The sequence below is a fragment of the Palaemon carinicauda genome, chromosome 42, assembly GCF_036898095.1.
Source record: "Palaemon carinicauda isolate YSFRI2023 chromosome 42, ASM3689809v2, whole genome shotgun sequence".
Taxonomy (NCBI): Eukaryota; Metazoa; Arthropoda; class Malacostraca; order Decapoda; family Palaemonidae; genus Palaemon; species Palaemon carinicauda.
The window spans coordinates 29803755-29827747 of record NC_090766.1 but is presented as its reverse complement, the minus strand read 5'-3'; the positions used below and the strand labels follow the sequence as shown (position 1 = coordinate 29827747).

The 23993-nt window shown below is 37.6% G+C and overlaps 1 protein-coding gene across 1 annotated transcript in view; it reads left to right on the top strand.

The window, feature by feature from the left end:
• Nucleotides 1-23993, top strand: part of Alg3 (Alg3, alpha-1,3- mannosyltransferase) — a 416824-nt gene that overhangs the window by 169119 nt on the left and 223712 nt on the right. Inside the window, exon 3 of the mRNA XM_068364818.1 lies at nt 8255-8415. Within this exon, the coding sequence (XP_068220919.1) occupies nt 8255-8415 (161 nt within the window). The remainder of the gene's footprint in view (nt 1-8254; nt 8416-23993) is intronic.

Sequence of the window (23993 nt, the reverse complement as noted above, 5' to 3'; positions counted from 1 at the left end):
AGCTTGCACTTGTGCGTCTATATCTGTTTTGGTGCTATCCTTTGGGTAGGTTATGGAGAGATCCATCTGGGAAGTATAGTGTCATTGTGCCGATAGTGGATGATGCAAATTTCCTATCTGATGTATGATGCCCTAATATTGTCGAGCAGGTAAACGTAACCTATCAACCCCTATCTCAACCACGGCCTTATGGATTTTTTCAAATAAGTAACCCCCATCCCCTTGATACGCTGACTATTCCCCAGCACTGTTGACGAACTCTGCTAGTTTAATCAAGGAAAATTCTGTTGACGACCTTGGAACTAAAAAAGACCACTCTACTGATGTTAAAAAATGTAGTAGTTTGGGTATCACAAGGAAACTGCTAATGCTTCATGTTCCCAAAATTCCATTAGAGATAAACTATGATATATATAGAGCATTTGAGTGCTATGGATTGATAAATAACGATGAGACTCGTAGATGGAAAATGGGACTCATTGATATCTTTTGATAATCATGACGAAGCGTTTAATGCCGTTTGTAATATTAGTAATATTAAAATTAACAGCTTGAACATCATGGGAGCTCTTTGTGATAAGATCCCTAAGGAATTGGATGTATACAAACCTGGTGATTAGTTTGAAAAAGACATAAATGTACCCATTCCTTCACAGAGAAAGCCAAAACCAATGTGGCTTGTAGCTGAACCTAAATGGATAATAGGGAATTATTTCAAAATATGTAAGTTGATTCAGAAAAAAGTAGGAACCATTGCACTAGGACATATATCTTGTTTTGGGATGAATAGTTGTCTCATCCATGCCAAATCATCGATGCAGTCTGCAATACTATCTAACTTCAAGACAAGCAGTGATGAAATAACAGAAATTAAACCTCATCTAAATTTTACTTACGGAAGGGGAGTGGTCTTTATTAAAGACCTGTACGAATTTACAGAGGAGGAGTTACTTTTCATGTGTCCACTAAATGTATGGAAAGCACATAAGGTTCCTGGAACATCAATGATTATCCTTACTTCCCAGGATGCTGATGTACCTTTCCCTATTGTTATTGAAAATGAAAGGATTAAAGGTCGTCCTTTCAAGCAAAAACCCCTGCAATACTTTAATTGTTTAGAATTTGGATGCCCATTCAAAGTTTGCAAAAATGAAAAATGTGTGGTATTTGCTCCAAATCTTATCATGGAGAATGTATACTTGAGGCCAGGTGTTTAAACTGCAATTTGAATCATAAATCAACTGATAGGAGATGCGAACTGTATAAGTTAGAGGAAGCTGCCCTAAACAAATCAAGTTTAGAACAAGTAAGTGTGGGACAGGCAAAACGACTATTGAATAAATTAACTAGCTATGCAAAGGCCTTAAAATCAAAGGGAAATATACCACAGGAGACATCAAACCCATCTAATACTGTCAGTAATTCTAAGAAAAGAAATATAACTTCTAATAATAAATTGTTGCATGACGAGGTAAACACATTGCCTTCTGAGGCACTGCCACGGTATATTAAAACTGGGTCATTGCCCATTCCTGTACAGTCTTCTTCCCCCATTACCAACAATAGTACTAACCTCTCTCAGGCCATTTCCTAGCCTGATTTGATGTAGATTCCAACTGAAACCAAGTTACCAGGTGCACATGTATTGGGGAAGGCAAAAACCTGGTAGCTCACCACCTAATAATCGGAAAAAAAAGAGAGACCTCCATCTCTCTCGCCCCCTTCCATAAGAAATATCAAAATTATGACGTCAAATAAATATGATGCTTTGTCCGTTTATGTTTCTGATCAACTGAAAGTCAATTCGAATAACTCGGAAATTTAAGTTGAGGTCCACCATCCCCCTCAACAATTAGATCAAAAAGACAAAAAGAAAATCATAAATGCAAAACACAATCTATCAAGACCCTCTTTAATAAAACCACTTGGAAATAATGATATATTAAAAACTGCTAATGGGAAGACGCCATCCAAAGGGTCTACCAAAATATAAATCATAGATTTTTCCTCCATTTTGGAATGGAATTATCAGGGTTTGAGGGCCAAATATGAAGAACTTAAGCTCCTTATTCATGAGCATTCCCCCATAATCATATGTCTACAGTAGAGCAAACTTGATCATAATACTGTTTGTCCTCGCAAATATATTAGTTTTAGGACACCATATGATCGCCAAGTAGAGAGACATGGCTGAAATCTCATATACATTCGTTGAGATGTTCCCCAAATGTCTTAGTCTATTTGTACATCTCTGCAGGCAGTGGTTGTACATATTGATATAAGGAGAAAATATACAATTTGTTCTCTGTACTTGCCTGCAAATGGTAACATTTTGTATGATAACTTAGTAGAAGTGATTCAACAACTCCCTCCTTTTCTTTTACTGGGAGATTTGAAAGGTAAACATTCTTTGTGGGGTGATGTTTTAGCAAACACGAGCGAAATATCATATCATCAATTGTGGAAAAGGAAGATGTGGGACTCCTTACTACAGGAGAGCCTACACACTTACGTTCATGTCCAGACCTATCAATCGTAAGCTCTAATTGCCTTCTCGATTCCGATTGGAGGACATTAGAGGATTGGCATACTAGTGATCATGCACCAATCATTATAAACACCAACAATGGTCCACCTATACAGAGATCGCTACGATGGAATCTTGACAAGGCGGACTAGGATTAATTTCGTTAGCTAAGTGAAATTGGGGGGGATGCAGAACAGTTTGAAAATATTGATGATGCCATAGACTTACTGAATGGAACTCTCCATACAGCAGCTGTCAATTGAATTCCCAAAACAGCAGGGTTATTCAAACGACGACCAGTCCCCTGGTGGTCTTCAGAACTAAGTGCCCTGCACAGAGCTACAAGATCTCGTAACACGATTACAAAGACGCCATACTGATGAGAATTTAATTACATACAGGAAATGTAGAGCACAGTTCTGTCGTGACATGAAAGAAGCTAGGTGCCAGACATGGGTGTATTTTGTTTCTTCCATTAACAGTAGAACATCACCATCTTCTGTGTAGAGGAAAGTAAAAACAGATAGCTGGCAAATTCACCCCAACCCACCACCAGTGTTGAAAGTGAATGGTCATTATGTGACTGGAGCAATAGTGGTTAGCAATGCCTTGGCCGATCATTTCTCAAATGCATCATGTAAGTGGGTAGTATCCCCTGGTCACCAATATAGGAAGATTGAAGAAAAGAAAGTTTTAATTATCGCAACAGGAAGGGAGGAGTCATACAATTCTCCTTTAATGATACAGCCCCTGGACCCAATGGAATTCCATATGCAACGATTGGACATGTACTTGTTAATACAAATGTATTCATTTTAAGTAGTACTAATAGAATATGGCTGGATCATTGTTATCCAGGTTGCATTTACATCTTGCTTATGTAAGATCATGGAGAAGATAGTCAATGCAAGACTGATGTTGTACCTGGAAAAGGAAGGTATTTTATCACCTATCCAGTATGTCTTCCGAAAAATGTACTAAACAACTGATATGTTGATACGACTTGAGTTCTATATTTGTGAAACCTTCGCTTTAATACAGCACCTTGTAACAGTTTTTTTTTTTTTTATCTCGAAAAGGCATATTATACTGCATGGAGATATGGTATACTTAAAACCATTCATGAATTCCATTACTCCTTATCCAATCATTTCTTTCACATAGAGTTTTTCAAGTAAGGGTGGGGGAAACTCTATCAGAGATGAAATGTTAAGAAGGATGAGTTCCCCAGGGTAGATTACTGAGTGTAACCCTGTTTGCACTAGCAATCAATGGGATATCATCAGTCAAGATATTCTCTCAACACTATTTGTGGATGATCTCTCTATATCATTTGCTGGAGCTGGAATGGCAGTAGTTGAGAGAAAACTACAACTCACAATTGACAAGATTATTTAGTGGGCTGATATGAGTGGGTTGAAGTTTTCAAAAAGCAAAACTACTAATGTCCATTTCTGTTGTATCCAGGGAGTGCATCCAAATCTGGATATATACATGAAAGCTAAACGGATCCCATGTTTAGGCAAAGCTAAATTTTCAGGATTGACTTTCGATTGTAGGTTGATATGGGTTCCTCAGTTAAAGGCGTTGAAAGCTAAATATATTTTGAGGCTCTGAATCTTTTAAAAGTGTTGTCCCATACATCATGGCAGACCGTAAAATTATTTTAAAATTATACATGGCCTTAATTTTTTCCAAAACTAGTTATGGGTGTGAAATATACTCCTTAGCCACCTCAAGCTGATTAAAGATACTAGATTTAATACCTCATGCTGGAATTAGATTGTCCTCAGGAGCGTTTAGAACTTCACCTTTCCCAAGGCTTCTTGTTGATGATGGAGAGTTACCTCTAGACCATTACCAAATGGCTTCTATTAGTCGGTATTGGTTTAGGTTGCAAAGACTCCCTAACTTTTAAGTCTTTATGACTACAAGCCTTGTTAGGCACTCAATATACTTTGAGTTGCACCCAAAATCTCCTCAACTTTATGGCTTACGGGTGAATCAATTATTAAAAAGTTTTGAAATAATTAGAAGTAAGGTGTTTCCATTTATGATATCATCAACCACTCCGTGTAAGTTACCAGAGATATCATTTTGTAAATATCTTATTGGTGTTAGAAATAACATGACTGAATTAGAATCTAGGGGTCTTTTATCAAACATGTTAAAGAACATGGAGAATCAACTTTTATATATACTGATAGCTCCAAATCTGATGCTGGCATTGGATTTGGAGTATATAGTAGTTCTTTTAACTGTAGAAGTGCACTTCCTCCAATATCTTCTATATTTACTGCAGAATTATATGGGATACTAACCGCTATTGAGAAAATATCGTTAAAAGAGGAGGGCCATTTTACCATTTATAGTGATTCAAGAAGTGTCCTTCAAGCTTTAGAAGGTTTTAATTCTAGTAACCCTTTAGTTATAAAGATTTTAGATTAGCTTTTCATTATTGGCCTTGAAGGTATAACAGTTCGATTTCGCTGGGTTCCAGCACATGTAGGTGTGTCTGGAAGTGAAGAGGCAGACTCACTGGCAAAGAGTGCTTCAGCCGAAGTGCTATCAAGAAGGTATCCCATTCCCTGTAAGGATTTTTTTTACCAGCAATTAAGAATTTTATTTATAACAATTGGCGAGAGCATTGGGATAGTTTAATCGAAAATAAGATTTGAGAATTTGCGATTGTTATATCCCCGAAAATGGGAGACTACTCTTTGTCGTCTCTGCATTGGTCACACTTGGATGACATACAAGTTTCTGCTGGCTGGCCAACACCAACCATGCGACGACTGATGAATACCCTTGACAGTGAGGCATTTGTTGATTGAATGCCCCACGCATAGCACAGAAAGAAATAGATATCTGTTTGAGGCTCGGGGTGAAGATAGCAGGTTCATCCTTGCCAAGATCCTTGGACATGATGTGTCGTACAATGCTAGTGGTATTTTTAAATTTATATCAGAAGCAGGTCTTCCTAATGCTATGTAACTTCTATAACATATATACTTTTCTGGTTTTAATTGAATCTTCTTTTAATTTTTATTTATATTAAACGATATCTGCGTCAATGATCTTCGATATCAGGATGCCAGAGAACTTTAAATCATTCATTCATTGTCTCACACAAGGCCAATATATCCATCCTTCTATTCCTAAACATACTTTCAATTAGGCATCTTTCACTCTATTGTATTACATCCATGCACTTTCAGACACCCCAAAAACTTGAGTGCAAGGAACAGTCACTCTCCCCCCAGCTCCTCTTCTTTAACATCTCTCAGGAACAAAATTACAGAAGAAGGGGTTCCCAGTCCCCTTGTCCTGTCCCTTTTAGTTGCCTCTTACGACACGCAGGGATACGTTGGCTCTATTATAATTATTGTTATGCCCCTGTAGCCACCGGGGTCATATATATGGTCACAAAATATTATGAGATGCCTTCAATATTTGCTTGACATTTACTTGGATATATTTTTCGGTTAATGAATGGTCCTCAGTGTTCTTGAATTAGATGATGGTCGCTACTTCCTGAAAGCCAGATCATGTATCAGCTAGTTTTATTTACTAACGAACACTAGAAAAACTCATGAGTAAAGTGGCGTCTTTTTTATTCCAATACGAGACTTAAGTTTTGATCAACTTTCTCTATTAATCCCTTTATCTTTTAAACCAATTATTTTTTAAGGAGATCATCAGGTTTCCTGTAGATATTCTTCTTCCATGGTATCTATGATTACAAGAGAGGATGCAGCTTATTTTATATTCCATCATTTTGGAACAAATCTGAGTGAGCAAGGCGGGTGCAGGTGATGATTTATTCAGTTACTGTAATTTATCATTTTGAAATGGTGACAAGCTTTCTGAAGTATTTATTTGGCGTAAATATAGAAATCTTCAGTTTTTATTTACTTAATCTGATAACATGAATAGTCAATGAAAGTTTTTGAAAAAACATCATGAAAGACTGCAAGCATTTCCTTCAATGACTATTCAGTGCAACTTTATTTTTCTTGACAAATATAGAACACGTTTTCTTTGAAAACAATGATATTTTTCATACTATCCTAAAGAACATTTTGTGTTCCTTTCCCTCAAACTTCAGTTTTCTCTGTCATATCCTAAATTTTGAAACTTTTTGTAAGAGAGTAATACTCAACCACTGTATTCCACTCAACTACTGTATATCTTTGACTGCCACCATCTTTTATTTCTCTTCATCTTTGTGAAGTAATCTATGCAGCGGCTGTGACTTATATGTTAACCATTGTCGGTAATTAACACAGACAGACTAATCAGCTATTGCAGTGGAACGCAATGAAGCTACATTCCTGATGCACTACAGTAGCATCCTGAACATTTTGACACCTTGATACATGTACATCCGTAACACTGTTATGCTACAGTGTTCTGCTCTCATATGTGTACCCAGCTTTAGAAAGGCGACTAGCTTAGTCATGCACTGTGCCTTCAGAATACTTACTGACTGGTGCACTAGGCAAAACTTGAAGAATATGACTAGATTCCTAAACTGGGCAGATTAGGCTAGAATCCCTGCCTTTACCCAAAGACTCACTAGAGTTTTTAGATTGAACAAAAGAAGCCAAAGGTAACAATATGTTATTTAGACCATTACTATCCAAATTTGAATGATCGTTAAAAATATGGAGTTATATTATTGTCATCCTCCCCACTGTAATCCCCGATACCAATGGGGATAATGAGCACCCAGAAATAACTCCTTTGAACATTTTACACATTGATTATTAACAGTGTTTGGAGAAGGCATCCCTAATAATCACTAAAACCCTAAATAACACTTATAAATGTTTTACAATCTAATAAATGTTTCACAATGTGGAGGAAGGTAATGCATTACCCACTTCTGCTCAAGTTGATGATAAGACTGGAAGGTAAAAGCAACTTCAGCGTACCGATGCAGTGGTTATTACCATTTATTAGTAAATTGTGCCAGTACTGTACTAGAGGCCTAAGCTTATTGAAAGGAAAGAAAACAGGAAATTCTTATTTTTTTCGGTAAACCTCGATATAAGCCTAGCTTCGACAGAGTAAGAATACGTAAAATATGTTATTTGAAGTGATTCAATTATTTACTCAAAGAATATCGTAAGTCAAAGGTCATTGACTCTAAAATCTAGTAGATCGTATAAAATAATAGTCAGATGAAAAAAGCAGTATTTCAGAAATATTGAGATGAAGGAGGTAAGGGAGATCGAGAAAATGCTCATTAGATGATATAGACGTGGTACTGTAAAGGACGGGCATGTAAGTCAAAGTGGTGCAGAGTGTGTGAGTTTGTTGATGAATTGTTATTGAGTTTACTATGTAAGTATGTGAAGTAGTAGATTTATAGGAAGTTGTTTTCAGAAGGGGTTCATCCTTTAATCAGAAGTTGAAAATTAAATTTTTCAAAAACACCCGTTTATTGTTTTTGAGTTCTAGCCCATGTCATGGAAAATAATATAAAATCTCTTAGTCAGTTATTGATTGGTATACCAAATTGGCTTCTGATTCAAGTTTTGTAAATAAGGAACCCAGATGTAGAGTGCTTAAAATTTTGCAGTGAAATTGAATTGGTAGTGTATATAATTTTGAATAAAAGCAATCATACATTAATTACTTACAGTTTGGAATGGTTTGTCATTTTGTTTACATTTGTGTGAAATGATGAACTATTGAAAATGCTGATGTATTTCTTTTCAGCTTCCTCCATATGTGCTGGTTTTTGTGTGCTGTACTTCCTATCGAGTTCACTCCATTTTTGTGCTACGGCTCTTCAATGATCCTGTTGCTATGATGATTCTTTATGCATCTCTAAACCTATTCATTGATGGCTATTGGTCTTTTGGAAGCTTATTGTACAGGTAAAGGCATTGCATTGTTAAATTTGTAATGATTAAGATGTTTTTTATTCCCCAAATGCATTTCTGGCTTGTGGTCTATGATAATGACAGATAATATGCATAACCAAGATTCAACACTACACTAAATAGTAGTGGATGAACAGATGACATGACAATGAAAATAATTACCGCATAGATATTTGCATAGGAAAATAGGATATTACCGAGGAAATGGGTGACCAAAATTTGTCATTATTTTTGTTAGTCGTGGCAATCTCTTAAAAGGTCTGAATAGCCCATTGATTGATGGTTGCATGGTCTCAATGGTGAGTAGGAATTTGGTAATCAAGTGTTACTTCTTTAATATAACTGAAAGATAATTTTCTCCAAAATACAGTAGAGAAAATAAATTAGGACCTTACTATTTGCAAGTTTTGTATGACCAAATTAAATTAAGTATTTTCAGACAAATATATATATATATATATATATATATATATATATATATATATATATATATATATATATATATATATATATATGTGTGTGTGTATATATATATATATATATATATATATATATATATATATATATATATATATATATATATATATATATATATATATATATATATATATATATATATATATATATATATATATATATATATATATATATATATATATATATATATATATATATATATATATATATATATTTATATATATATATATATATATATATATATATATATATATATATATATATATATATATATATATATATATATATATATATATATATATATATATATATATATATATATATATATATATATATAGTATATATATGACCCGTGCAGACGGATAATGAGACGTCGGCATATGGCTCTTCTTCATTTATTACAAAAGATTTTTTTGTAAGTACATAATACACAACTACCCTCTCAGGTGAGGGTCTTATCAACTCGAGTGCTTACCGGCAACTAACTACTGCCTTCGTTATCAAAATGCAGCCATTGCAAAACATGCTGACACACAGGTTTTTGTGGAATTCTCATGAATATTGAGTTCATTTACCTTGATATACAAGACATATACATACAGAATTAGGACATTACTCCGCCCCAAGCTCCTCACTCCAGGAGGAGGTGTGCACTCGCCCTCACTAGTCAATGATATATGGAGGACACGCCAACCCGGAATAGGCATGGCATGTACTAAATAGAAATGCAACATAAAATGTATATATATAGAAATCACCCCCCCCCCAAAACACATCTTCCACAAAAAAACAGAAAAATTAAATATTGCATGTAAAAATGTACACAAAACAATATAAATAATTCCACTCATTTCTTCTTACGACCTCTGCAACCAAAACACAGAATACCCAAAGTTTGAAGAGAAAAAAAAATCATAACATCGAGTCTACAATTACCACATCAATAACCTCCCTCTGGTTGCGGGCAATACGCGGGTCATGGGCGGGACAGGGGTAGGAATAGATATTCCTTCATTCCTCGATTCTACTTGTCCGGGTTTACGGCACAATTTCGCAACACAACTCACTACCACCGTTTCACCATTTATTTAAATCACTACAACACTTGCACTTGCAACTTTCAACCGGTGGCCACTAGCCGTTTTCCCAAGAAAATCATTCATCTTCCCGCCCTTCTCTTGTAACATTAAGTATAAGGTATTCACATCTACACATTCTTTAACACTGCCTATACTCAAGGCTGAACTTTAATCCCGCAGCCACTTGCCATTCGGGGACCCCCCCCCCCCCGGCCCCAGCAACCAGGAATTATATAAATACATGAATAATACAGCATCCACCTGACGGATCTCACTTAACCTATTTAACCTCTGATTGTTTTTAGGTTCACTCAACAATGTTATACGCATTTCCACACTCAGCAAAATTTACCACAACATTGTACGTATAAATTTAGCATCAACTTAACGCATTGCTATCATCACGTTTATTTAAAAACACGCCGAAAGAAGAAATGAGGTCTGTTCAAACAATAACAACAGCAAAGGAAAAAAAATTTCTACTCATCAACTCGAGGGATGTCACGTATGCAGGGGTAAGGAGAAACACTTTTGAAAACCACCTCTTCAGGTGCCACATGTATGTGTGCCTGATGATGTTCAGACACTGTGCCATTAACAATGCTTTGTATCAGAACTGTGTTAGACTTAACCATCTTTATTCGGTATGGACCCTAATACGATGGCTCTAGTTTGTGTTTCCTAGGTTATAATCGTTTCAAATACACACGATCGCCTACAAATACTTTTACCGGTGCGGTTTTGAACCGACCATCATACTTTGAGCTGTGATTTTCATTAGCTCTTTTCAAAAACCTTTCAGTGGTGTTCATTACTCTCCTCAATAGATTTAATGAATATACACGGTATTGCTCAGTTGAATAATTTTGCAATTGATGCGAATTAATGAGTACCGTATATGGTAACACAGGATTCTGTCCATACACTAAAAAGAAAGGCGTGTCCCTGAGCGAAGCATTATATGCAATGTTCAAAGGTAGCTCAGCTGTAGGAAGCATGGCGTGCCAATGAAGGGGGTCATCAGCCACTAAGTAACGCAAAATTCGCACTCCTTCCCTATTGTGCGACTCTACTAAGCCATTTGCTGAAGGCCTATATGCGGTCACTGAAAAGTGTTCAATTTTCATCGTCCGTGACCGATTTCACCACCTAAAAAGAAAGGCGTGTCCCTGAGCGAAGCATTATATGCAATGTTCAAAGGTAGCTCAGCTGTAGGAAGCATGGCGTGCCAATGAAGGGGGTCATCAGCCACTAAGTAACGCAAAATTCGCACTCCTTCCCTATTGTGCAACTCTACTAAGCCATTTGCTGAAGGCCTATATGCGGTCATTGAAAAGTGTTCAATTTTCATCGTCCGTGACCGATTTCACCACCTTATTTATAAACTTAAGACCATTATCACTTATCAAAATTTTCGGTCAACCAAACGTAGTAATGAAAGAGCACAGCGCCTGGGCTAATGAATTTGCAGATTTATCCAACATTGCGTAAGTATGAGTGTACCGAGTAAATGCATCCACAAATACACATATATACTTATGTTATGTTAACCCAGTAGGATATGGTCCTACTACATCCATATGCACTCTATAGAATTTAATGGGAACTACCGGCCACTTTCTGGCTTCCGGTACAGTGTTTTTATGTTCTTTGAAACAGTTACAAGCATGACAACCTTATATATAATTCTCTATAGATTTTTTCATTCCTAACCAAAAGAAGGATTCACGTGCTCTCCTTAATGTTCTATCAATCCCTAAATGCCCTGCCTACAGACTTGCATGTACAATGTGGATGGCTTGTTTAATTAAAGAGGGAGGAAGAACTACCCGTGCACAAAATTCCCCTCCGCTCTTCTCGTAAGCACAATATAAGACATCATTTTCAATAAAAAAATTTTCACGAGGCACATTCAGAAATGACGGATAACTCTCCGATTCCTTTTTAATCACTGCTCGCACTTTTTCCATCCATTCCTCCTTTTTATTGTCCCTCTCGGACTTCTTTTATGTCCCAACCTCCCAAGTCAATCAAACTTGCATCATCAGGGCATTCATTCTGGACACCCCTGGTCATGTCCTCGGTCATCCACATATATTCCTCTTCGCAGTTCGTATCTCTCTCTCTCTCTCTCTCCTCTCTCTCTCTCTCTCTCTCTCTCTCTCTCCCTCTCTCCCGTTTACTGCATGTGCATCGCGAGAACTCTCATCCTGTTCTCTATTTTCTCTATTATGATGGGGGTCTTCACTATTTTGGTTACGTTCTTTGTTCCTCTTTTGTGCTCTAGTTGTTACTCCTATTACTGCACCTCTAGAGAGAGCATCAGCTACCTTGTTAGCTTTACCTTCTATGTGGTGTAAACCCTTTATATTAAACTCTAACAATCTCTCGTTCCATCTCGCTTGAAGAGGGGTCAAATTATTTTTATAATACAAATCAAGTAAGGGGCGATGGTCACTTTGCAACTCAATCGACTGACCTAATAAAAAGAACCGATGCTTTTCTAGAACCCAAAGAATAGCCAAAGCCTCTCGATCGAATGTATTATAATTCTTTTCTGCCCCTTTTAACGCCCGGGAAGCAAAACAAATGGGTCCTTCTCTGCCTTTATCATGTCGTTGGGAAACCACGCCACCAATAGCTACGCTATTAGCATCTGTTGTTACTAAAAACGGGCGATAAATCTAGGATATGCGTGTAATTCATTGCTAGTAAAGGCAGCTTTCAAATGGTTAAAGGCCCTTTCTTCTTCCTCTCCCCAATTTATTACTTTTTGTTTCTTTAAAGCATCTAAGGGTCTCGCCATCTCTCCAAAATCTCTTATGAATTTACGGTAATACCCAGCAAGCCCAAGGAACCCAGCTAATTCCTTAGAGTTACGTGGCCTGGAGAAATCTGTAATAGCCGCTACTTTACTGGGGCAGGGTTGGATACCTTCTGGGGTTATTATATGACCTAAAAATTCGACCTGTTTACAGAAAAATTGGCACTTTGACAAATTTATTTTCATATCATTACGTCGCAATGCTTCTAAAACTTTACGAATAATATTATTATGTTCTTCAGCCGTTTTCCCTGTAATTATGATATCATCTAAATAAACAAGAACATTATGGCCAATTAAGGGCGACAAAACCGCCATCATTACTCTAGAAAAAGGACTTGGAGCATTTTTAACACCGGAAGGAAGAAAATTAAACTGAAATAATCGATCGTTAGCTATAAATGACGTTTTACATTTACTGTCTTCCTGAAAGGGGTATTTGATAGTATCCAGATTTTAAATCAACAGTTGTAAAATATTTGCTATCCCGTACTTTCACAAGTAATTCTTCGATTGAGGGCAATGGAATGCATTATTCTTAGCGACTGCATTCAATTTCCTATAATCAACTTACAATCTTACCGAGCCATCGCTTTTCCTAACAGCTACAATTGGAGAAGCACAGGGGGATTCGCTTTCCTCGATTATCCCTTGTTCCCTAATTTTTTAATTTCCCTTTCTATCTCTCTCTGGAAATGAATGGGTACCTTATAAGCCCTTGACCTGATCGGCTCCGCCTGCCCAGTTTCAATGCTAAAGGGAAATCGATCAATCCTCCTGGGTGGCTCATTTCCAATTGCAATAACATCGGAATAATTATTGACAATGTCACTAACTACAGGCTGATATTCTGAGGGACATAATTTTCACGCTTGCATAATCAAATTTTGAGTGTGTTCGTCTGTGCGGGCTGGAGTTGTGGGTCCCAACATCCCATTATAAGCAATTTCACATAACTCTAATTCACACACACAATCACTTCCTAAAACAACTCTTTTATTTGACAAATTAACTATCGTTATATCAGCTCTGTTCTCTTTAATTTCTGCCAAGCCCTCTAATATCATATGGGTTCAATTGTCATGGGGTTTAAACAACTACCTTGGTTCCTTCCGCAAGAGGGCAACACGGGGTCACAGATATGCTCGTAAGGGTCTGGGGGGACATCACTTCTCCTCTCTCAGGTACAGCTGTTACCTTACTTAAATGTCTCTCCTAGCTAACACATGCACTTAATGTCTTATGACTTTCTATCGGCAAAATGTACCCTCCTGCTTTTACAGTTATTGTATATTTTCCCCAAAAAATGCAAATTTGATTATTAGATATAAAGTCTATTCCTAGGATAGCCTCGATTCCTGGAATTCCCAAGGTGGGCAAGACAAAAAAATCATGTGTGAACTTCACAGACCCCACCTTAAACTGGAAGATTGATGTATGGTTTATGTGTAGTTTATTTCCTCCTGGCGTGTCAAGAACAATAGATGCTGCTGGCTGTAGTGGATTTGAGGAGAATTTTTTTTCAAATGTATGAAAGACTGGCTCCCGTGTCAATCAGTGCTCGGATGGATTTATCTTGCAGGTTGATCCTAACTGCTAACATTCCCAGCTGGCCATTACGAGATATGGGACACGGGCCGATGACCTCAGCTGCCATGCCGCTGCCCCCTGGTCCTCTTCCTAGTGCTGCGGGAGTGAGGTCGAGGTTACCAATGGAGGTCCCAGTGCCTGCTCTGTCACGTTATGTTGTCGCTTCCTCGGCTACTGCTTGTGATGTCATGCGGGGGGGGGGGGAGATCGAACTCCCTCGTCTCCCTATTCCTGTGTTCCCTTTTCCTCGGACGTTGGGCGGCGGGGGGAGGTGTGCGTGCGTCCCAGCCCGCCTGCCCTTGGCGTTTTTTGCTGGGCACTCTCGAGATAAATGACTGTAGGTCTGACAAGTATAACAGCGGGGGGATCATTGGGTGGGGCACTCCAGTCGTCGATGCCCCTCTCCCCCCACAGTGCCAACATCTGAAGACTGCTAATCTGCTGATTGCATTCCCTTTTACCACTCTTTTTGGGTCGAGTTCCTCTCATGGCTGCCAACTTCTCGGAATCGGCCCCGTTATTCCCAGTCCTTTTTTCTTCTGGCAAACTGTCTAAAATGTTTTGTATCGCACTCACTACGTCTGCTAACGAGCAATTGTCATCGAACAAATAACCACATAAATATGGGTTTACTAATCTGCGAATATGTTTACGGGCAATTGCTTTTTTATCACCTTCTGGGAGATTGGCACTCCTGCTAGCAAACAAATCGCAATCCTGAAAAATGCGAGTTGCAAAACTAAGAACGGATTCACCTTCCCGTATTTTGGGTTGGTAATTTTCTTTCAGGTCTCCCTTTCTCGCATCAGGCAAGGCATACCTCTCAATCAAACGTCGTTTTTTTTCAGTATAACTTTTTAAACTTTCTTGTGGCCAACACATTACTTCCATTGCCGGAGCATCTTTCAGCAATCTGATTATTTGAATGGCTTTTTCTCTTTCCGACCACCCATATGTGGCTGCTTCAAAGTCTCTCAAAAACACTTCAATTGATTGAAACCCTTCTTTAGGTCGTTGATTATCGAAAGGCATAACACTTGCCTGGAATTCTGGCAACTTTCGAACTACAATTTGTGTATCTTCACTCGGCTGTGCATGTGTACTTTCACTTGTGTGCGTTTGAACTTCGTTTATGTACGTCGGAAGTGCTGTGGTTACACTCCACTCCTGTTCTCGTTCCACCACTAATCTGTTAATTAACTCTTCCAACTGTTCTAACTGGTTTACCAATTCTTGCGTTCTAATTTTCTGTCTATATTCTTCATCGGGAACGCTATATCCCACTGCTCCTTCATTCTCATCTCCTGCAGTAACAGTGTCTGCTATGTTAGTCCTTGTGTATTTTGGCATCTTGAACTTTTATTTCACTGGCTCAAAGAACAAGTTCGCTCACAGCATCCACAAACAGACATATATTTTTACACCTGACACCAATATGACCCGGAAATAGCTTATGGGTAGTAATAATGTCTAATCTACGTGCTTCGCCTTATAGTTCCAAAACTGACTGGACTTCCACAGGAACTAATTTACAAAATAATAATGACTACTTTACTTCCGGTGCATCAAGTCACTGGAAACAAGTACATTCTAGTACATCTGTCATTACTCCTAAATGTTTAACTAGACTCACTTGTACCAAAAGAGTATGTGAAAATGTTAAATGCACTGGAACTCAAACTCTTCAATATACTGTACTGTGAGCAAAAAACTCAGACACCTGCACAGAACAGCTTTCACATACCACCCACATCTGATACCTGCAAGGGTATAGAAGGTCCTTGTGAAGTAGAGATGTGTTATCATATACTTTACATTATTCCCTCGCCATATTCTTGCCATATTTCGGCTCATGTTTCACGGCCTCCCTCTTAATGAGAGAATGCCTTGTCAAAGTCATCGTGCTTTAACAGGAAATGTTGAAGCATTGTGACGGGTAAGAGGGTTCTTGAACTTGGGGAAATTGCTCCCCCAGTTTGATTCTGAATTTTTCTCTCATCTTTTCCTTCGACCTTTTCCTAATTCTATAAACTTACTTTCGTCTTGCTGTCCCAACTCTGAGTAATATATATATCTATATATATATATATATATATATATATATAAAAGTATATATATATATATATATATATATATATATATATATATATATATATATATATATATATATATATATATATATATATATGTATATATATATATATATATATATATATCTTATGGCATGGATGTTTCTACATCCGTTATCGCTGCCTTCTTCGATGAATGGGTGGAGGTTTCACGGTGGGGAGGTCTTTGCATTCAAAGCTATGTGTGAGAGTATTGAATGATCAGCCATCCTGAGGATGGTTTGGTCCTTTTTGGCGGAACTATTCTCAAGTATTGAGTCTTCGGAATCCAGGGGGATCCAATGCTTGGGGTAGGACTCTCGGCTTCTGGCTGAAAGCCCATCATTACAGATATGGGAGGATGATTCCAAAGTTTCGTGGTCTCAGTCCTAACAGGCAGTTTCAGCTTACACCTGTGCCTCTATATTTGTTTTGATGCTGTCCTGCAGGTAGGGTATGGAGTGGACCATCTGGGAAGTATACTCTCATTGTGCTGATAGTGGAGAGTGCAAATTTCCTTTCCGGCGTGTGATTCCTTAATCTTCTCGAGCAGGTGAATTAAACTTATTCAAATCAAACATGACACTTTCTTTTTTATGCATTCTGCTGACAACGACCCCCCTCCCCTGGATATGCTGACTCGCCCCTGGCACCTTTGACGACCTCCGCTAATCTAATCAAGGAAATTTCTGTTAACGACTAAGGAACTACATGTAACGGGGACTGCTCTTTAAATGCTCAAAAATTAAATGGAAATGTAAGGAAATTAAAGTTCATCCATATATACAGTATGCCAATCAATTATTATTATTTGCTAATCTACAACCCTAGTTGGAAAAGCAGGATACTATAAGCCCAGGGGCTCCAACAGAGAAAATAGCTCAGTGAGGAAAGGAAACGAAGAAAAATAAAATATTTTAAGAAGAGCAACAACATTAAAATATATATCTCCTATATAAACTATATAAAAAAAACGAACAAAACAAGAGGAAGAGAATTAAGATAGAATAGTGTGCCCGAGTGCACCCTCAAGCAAGGGAACTCTAACCCAAGACAGTGGAAGACCACCCCTCCATTAAGAGTAGAACACCACCATCTGTTGTGTGGAGGAAAATAAAAAAGATTGCTGGCAAATTTACCCCGAACCCACCACCAGTGATGAAGGTGAACGGTCAGTATGTGACTGAAGCAAATGATGTCAGCAATGCCCTGGCTGAACATTTTTTAAATGTATCCTGCAAGTGTGAAGGAGCTCCTGGTCACCAGTATAGGAGCAACGAGGGAAAGAAAATTTTAAATTTTGTAACAGGAAGGGAAGAGTCATAATTCTCCTTTTACTGAAAGAGAATATGATTCTGCTCTTACTAATTGTAACAATACATCCCCTGGACCCGATGGAATTCCATATGCAATGATCAAGCATGTACATTTTAATGTAAAGTTATTTATTTTAAGCATTATTAATAGAATATGGCATGATCATAGTTATCCAAGTGTTTGGGAACAAGCCATTATTTTAGCCTTTTTAAAACCCAGCAAGGACAAGTTTTTAACTGCAAGCTACCGACCTATTGCATTGACATCTTGTTTATGTAAAATCATGGGGAAGATGGTCAATGCAAGACTGATTTGGTACCTTGGAAAGAAGGGTATTTTATCACCGATTCAGATTCAGAAAAAAACACTCGATGACTGATGTGTTGATACGAATTGAGTCCTCTATTTGCGAAGCCTTTGCTTCCAAACAGCACCATGTGACAGCCTTTTTTTACCTTGAAAAGGCATATGATACCACTTGGAGATATGGTATACTTAAAACAATTCATGAATTGGGATTGAGAGAAGAGCTACTACTACTTATTCAGGCATTTCTTTCACATAAGAGTTTTTCAAGTGAGAGTGGGGGAAACTCTATCAGAGAGTAAGTGCCAGGAAGAAGGAGTTCGTCAGGGTAGTGTGCTGAGTGTGACCCTTTTTGCACTAGCAATTAATGGGATATCCTCAGCCATTCCCCGGGATATTCTCTCAACATTATTTGTGGATGATCTCTCAATATCATTTGCTGGAACTAGAATGGTAATGGTTGAGGGAAAACTTCAACTCTCAATTGACAAAATTATCCAGTGGGCAATGGATTTAAGTTTTCAACAAGTAAAACTACTGTTGTACATTTCTGTCGTATCCGGGGAGCACATCCAGACCTGGATATATACATTAAAGGTCAACGTATCCCATGTGTACGGGAAGCTATATTTTTAGGTTTGATATTGGATTGTAGACATACATGGGTTTCTCACCTAAAAGCATTGAAAGCTAACTTTGTTGAGGCTGTGAATCTTTTAAAAGTATTGTCCCATACATCATGGGGGGTAGACCGCAATACTATTTTAAAATTATACAAGGCCTTGATTTTTTCCAAAATTAGTTATGGGTGTGAAATATACTCCTCAGCCACCCCAAGCCGATTAAAGATGTTAGATTCAATATATCTCCTTGTTAATGCTGGATAGTTGCCTCTGGACCTTTACTGAATGTCTTCCATTATTCGGTATTGGTTTAGATTGCAAACACTCCCAAATTCTTTACCCTTTCAGACTGCAAGCCTTGTGAGGCAATCAACATATTTTGAGTTGCACCCAAAATCTCCTCAACCCTTTGGCTTTCGGGTGAAACAATTGTTAAACAGTCTGGATATGATTAGAAGTAAGGTAGTTCCATTCAAGGTATCATAAATGCCTCCATGGAAATTACCAGTGATATCTTTTTGTGAATACTTTATTGGAGTTAAGAAGAGTATGACTGACCTAGAAGCCAGGTCTTTTTTAATGGAACATGTTGAAGAGCATAGAGGATCGACTTTTATATATTTTGATGGCTCCAATTCTGATGCTGGCGTTGGATTTGGAGTACTTAGTAATAGTTTTAATTGTAGAGGTGCACTTCCTCTAACAGCTTCCATATTTACTGCCGAACTGTATGGCATATTAACTGCTATTGAGAAAATAGCGTTGGAGAAGGAGGGTAATTTTACAATTTTTTGTGATGCAAGGAGTGTCCTTCAAGCCATAGAAGTTTTTAATTCTAATAGCCCTCTAGTTTTAAAGATTTTAGAATGGCTTCTTATTATTAGACGGAGAGTTATAACAGTTCGATTTTGTTGGGTTCCAGCATATGTAGATGTGTCTGGGAATGAGAAGGCAGATTCACTGGCAAAGAATGAAGCATCCGAGTTGCTGCCAAGAAGGTAGCCCATTCCGTGTAATGATTTCCTACCTAACATCAAAAAATTGCATTGCAATAAATGGCAACAGCACTGCGATAGTCTAGATTGCAATAAAATGAGAGAGGTAACAAATGTCATATCTCCTTGTAGGTATAACATGATGCCCGAAAATGGGAGATGTCTCTTTGTCGTCTCCGTATTGGTCACACACGGTTGACACACGAGTTTCTGCTGATGGGCCAACACCAACCGTATTGTGATGACTGTTTAGTACCTCTAACAGTGAGGCATTTGTTGACCGAATGCCCCAATTATAATAAATTAAGGAATGGATATTTGTTTGAGGCTCGAGGTGAGGATGGCAGGTTCATCCTTGCCAAGATTCTTGGACATGATGTGTCCTACTATGCAAGTGGCATTTTTAGATTTATTTCAGAAGCAGGTCTTTTGAAAACTTTTTAACTTTTATGACATTCAACTTTTATGATTTTAATTGAATATTCTTTTTTTTTATTTAATACATAAACTAAATGATATCGGCGTCAATGACCTTAGATGTCAGGATGCCTGAAAACTTTAAATCAATCAATCAATCAGTGGAAGACCATGGTACAGAGGCTATGACACTACCCAAGATTAGAGAACAATGATTTGATTTTGGAGTGCCCTCCTAGAAGAGCTGCTTACTATAGCTAAAGAGTCTTTTCTTCCCTTACAAAGAGGAAAGTGGCCACTGAACAATTAAAGTGCAGTAAGAAGAATTGTTTGGTTATCTCAGTGTTGTCAGGTACACAAGGCAAAGGAGAATATGTAAAGAATAAGCGAGACTATTCGGTGTGTGTGTGTGTGTAGGCAAAAGGAAAATTAACCGTAAACCATTTTTAAGCATTTTGGAAAGCTTTTAAACCCTATGATGAAGTTAAGGAAATAAGGATGAATTTAAAAAAAAATACTGAGAAATTGGAAGCATGGATCTCCTTCAGTAATCATGAGGAAGCTTTCAAAGCAGTCTGTGAGATTTCAAAAATATAAATTGTTAATTATCATATTACCTGTGTGCTATGTAATGCAACTACTGGAAATCTAGATGTATATTGCCCCAGTGACTGGCGTCAGAATGAGTCTGCTGACACCAAAGAAAATCCGATATTGAATAGAAAGCTTAAGCCACCAATGTGGCTAATTATAACATCTAGGGAAGGAGAATTTAATCACTTTAAATTTAGTAAAATGATACAAAGGAAAGTTGGTACCATAGAGCGTGGAAACATTTCTAGATTTGGCAAGAAATCCATCTTGATACATACCAGATTTAAAACAATCTTTTATGTTGAGTAATATAAAGATTGAAGAAAATCTCATGGTGGATATCAAACCACATTTGAATTTTAGCTGTGGAAGAGGATTCATTTTCAACAGAGACCTATGGGATTTTAGCGAGGATGAAATATTAGATATGTGCCCAAAAGAAATATGGAATGATCAAAAGATTCGCAGAACCATTATGATTATTTTCACTTTTGAAGACCGTGATGTACTCTTCTCATATATACATTGAAAATGGGAGAATACCAGTTTGCCTGTATAAACAGAAGCCATTGCAGTGTCTCAATTTTTTCAAATTTGGTCATCCATCTAGGGTATGTAAAAACGTTAAGATCTATGACAATTGTTCTGATCTTGAACATGGACCCTTCACTAATATAGCAAAGTGCACTAATTGTAGCCAGGATCACAAGCCAACCAACAGGAAATGTCCTCAATATCAAATAGAAGAAGCAGCCCTTCAGAAGTCGGATCCAGAGCATATCAGTGTAGGATATGCTTGGCGACTTCTAACAAAAAGTAAGAGTTACGCCAAGGCCTTAAAATCTAAGGATGCAGGACATCCTGAAAAAAATGGCAACACAGTTAGATCTGGTAATGTAAAGCTTCTTATGCTGAATCACCATCTAAGGTTATTACCAAGCCTTGTAATTTAGATTTGGTGCCTCTTGTCAAAAATGCACCACCTCTTTCCACTAGGTCTGCCATACCACAGATGAACAGCCCAAAGCTTTCATCTTGGGCAGCATCATTTCCAGATCAAGGGGAGGAATCTTATGCTAGAGAGCTAGTGGATGTACCGGTCATGGTGGGGGTACATAATCCTCATAACTCTCCATCTTTCAGACAAAAAAGAGGGAGACCACCATCCCTCTCCCCTCCAACAAGCAATACAAAAATTCCCATAGTAAATGAGAACGATATTTTTTTCTGAAAAAGACGATGAACTTCCAAAATATTTAAATATATCAAAGATTAATGTCGAGGTGCACCATCCCTCTCGAAAAATAAATAAGAAGGCTGCTAAGAAAAATCTTAAATCTATATACTTTGAGATGCACCCAAAATCCCCTCAACCTTATGGTTTCGGGTGAAACAATTGATAGACAATCTTGATGTAGTTAGAAGTAAGGTGCTTCCATTTAAGGTATCATCAATGCCTCCATGGAAATTACCGGAGGTATCTTTCTGTAAATATGTTTTTGGAGTTAGAAAGAATATGACTGACATAGAAGCCAGGTCTCTTTTTATGGAACATGTTGCAAAACATAAGGAATCGACTTTTATATATACTGATGGCTCATAATTCGATGCTGGCGTTAGAATTGGGGTATATAGTAGTAATTTTAATTGTAGAGGTGCACTTCCTCTAACAGCTTCCATATTTACAGCCAAACTATACGGCATACTAACTGCTATCGAGAAAATAGTGTTACAAGACGAAGTCAATTTTACCATTTTTAGTGATGCAAGAAGTGCCCTAAAAGCTTTAGAAGTTTTTAATTACTATAACCCTTTAGTTTCAATGATTTTAAAGTGGGTTTTAATTATTGGTATGAAAGGTATAACAGTTCAATTTAGTTGGGTTTCGGCACACGTAGGTGTGTCTTGGAATGAGAAGGCGAATTTACTGGCCAAGAATGCTGCATCCGAGTTGCTACCAAGAGGGTATCCCATTCTCAGTAATGATTTTTTACCCAGCATTAAGAAGTTGGTTTATGATAATGGCAACATCATTGGGATAGTTTGGTTCAAAATAAGAACTAAACTTATATAGATTGATATAGGAAGAAAATATACATTATGCTCTCTGTACTTACCTCCAAGTGATTACATATCCTATGATTATTTAATAGAGGTGATTCAATAACTCCCTCAACCTTTTCTCTTACTGGGAGATATGAATGGTAGACATCCTTTATAGGGTGATGTTTTAGCAAACACAAGGGGCAATATCATATCATCAATTGTGAAAAATAAGGATGTCGGGCTCCTTAATATGTGAGAGCTCACGCACTTTCATGTCCAGAGAGGTACCTTATCATGCATTGACCTACCAGTCACAAGCTCTAATTGTCTTCTCGACTTTATTTGAAGGATATTACATGATTGACATACTAGTGATGATGCACCAATCATTATAAGCACCAATAATCTTCCACCTTTACAGAGATCCCCACGGTGTAATCTTGACAAGACGGACTGAGATAGTTTTTGTGAGCTAAACGAAATAGAAGGGAATGAAGAACAGTTTGAAAATATTGATGATGCCATAGACTAACTGAATGGAACCCTTCATACAACAGGAGTTCATTCAATTCCCAAAACAACATGGTTATTCAAACAACGGTCAGTCCCATGTTAGTTTTCACAGAGTCACAAGAAGGCCTTTAACTCGATTGCGCAGACGCTGTACTGAGGATAATTTGATTATATACAAGAAGTGTAGAGCACAGTTTCGTCGAGCCATGAAAAAAGCTAGGAGCCATTCTCGGGTATCTTTTGTTTCCTCCATTATCAGTGGAACAGCACCATCTTCTGTGTGGAGGAAAGTAAAAAAGATAGGAGGCAAATTCTCCCCCAACCCTCCACCAGTGTTGAATGTGAATGATCAGTATGTGACTAGAGCAACTGAGGTTAGCAATGCCCGGGCTGATCATTTCTCAAATGTATCATTCAAGTATGAAGCAGCTCCTGTTCATCAGTATAGGAATATTGAAGAAAAAAAAATTAAGATTTGCAACAGGGAGGGAAGAGTCATACAATTCTCCTTTTACAGAAAGACAGTTTGATTTCCAATTGCTGCGAATAATGACACAGCCCCTGGACCTGATGACAATTCTGTATGCAATGTTTAAACATGTACCCGTTAATACAAAGTTATTTATATTAAGTATTATAAACAGAATATGGCATGATCATAGTTATTGAAGTGTTTGGGAACT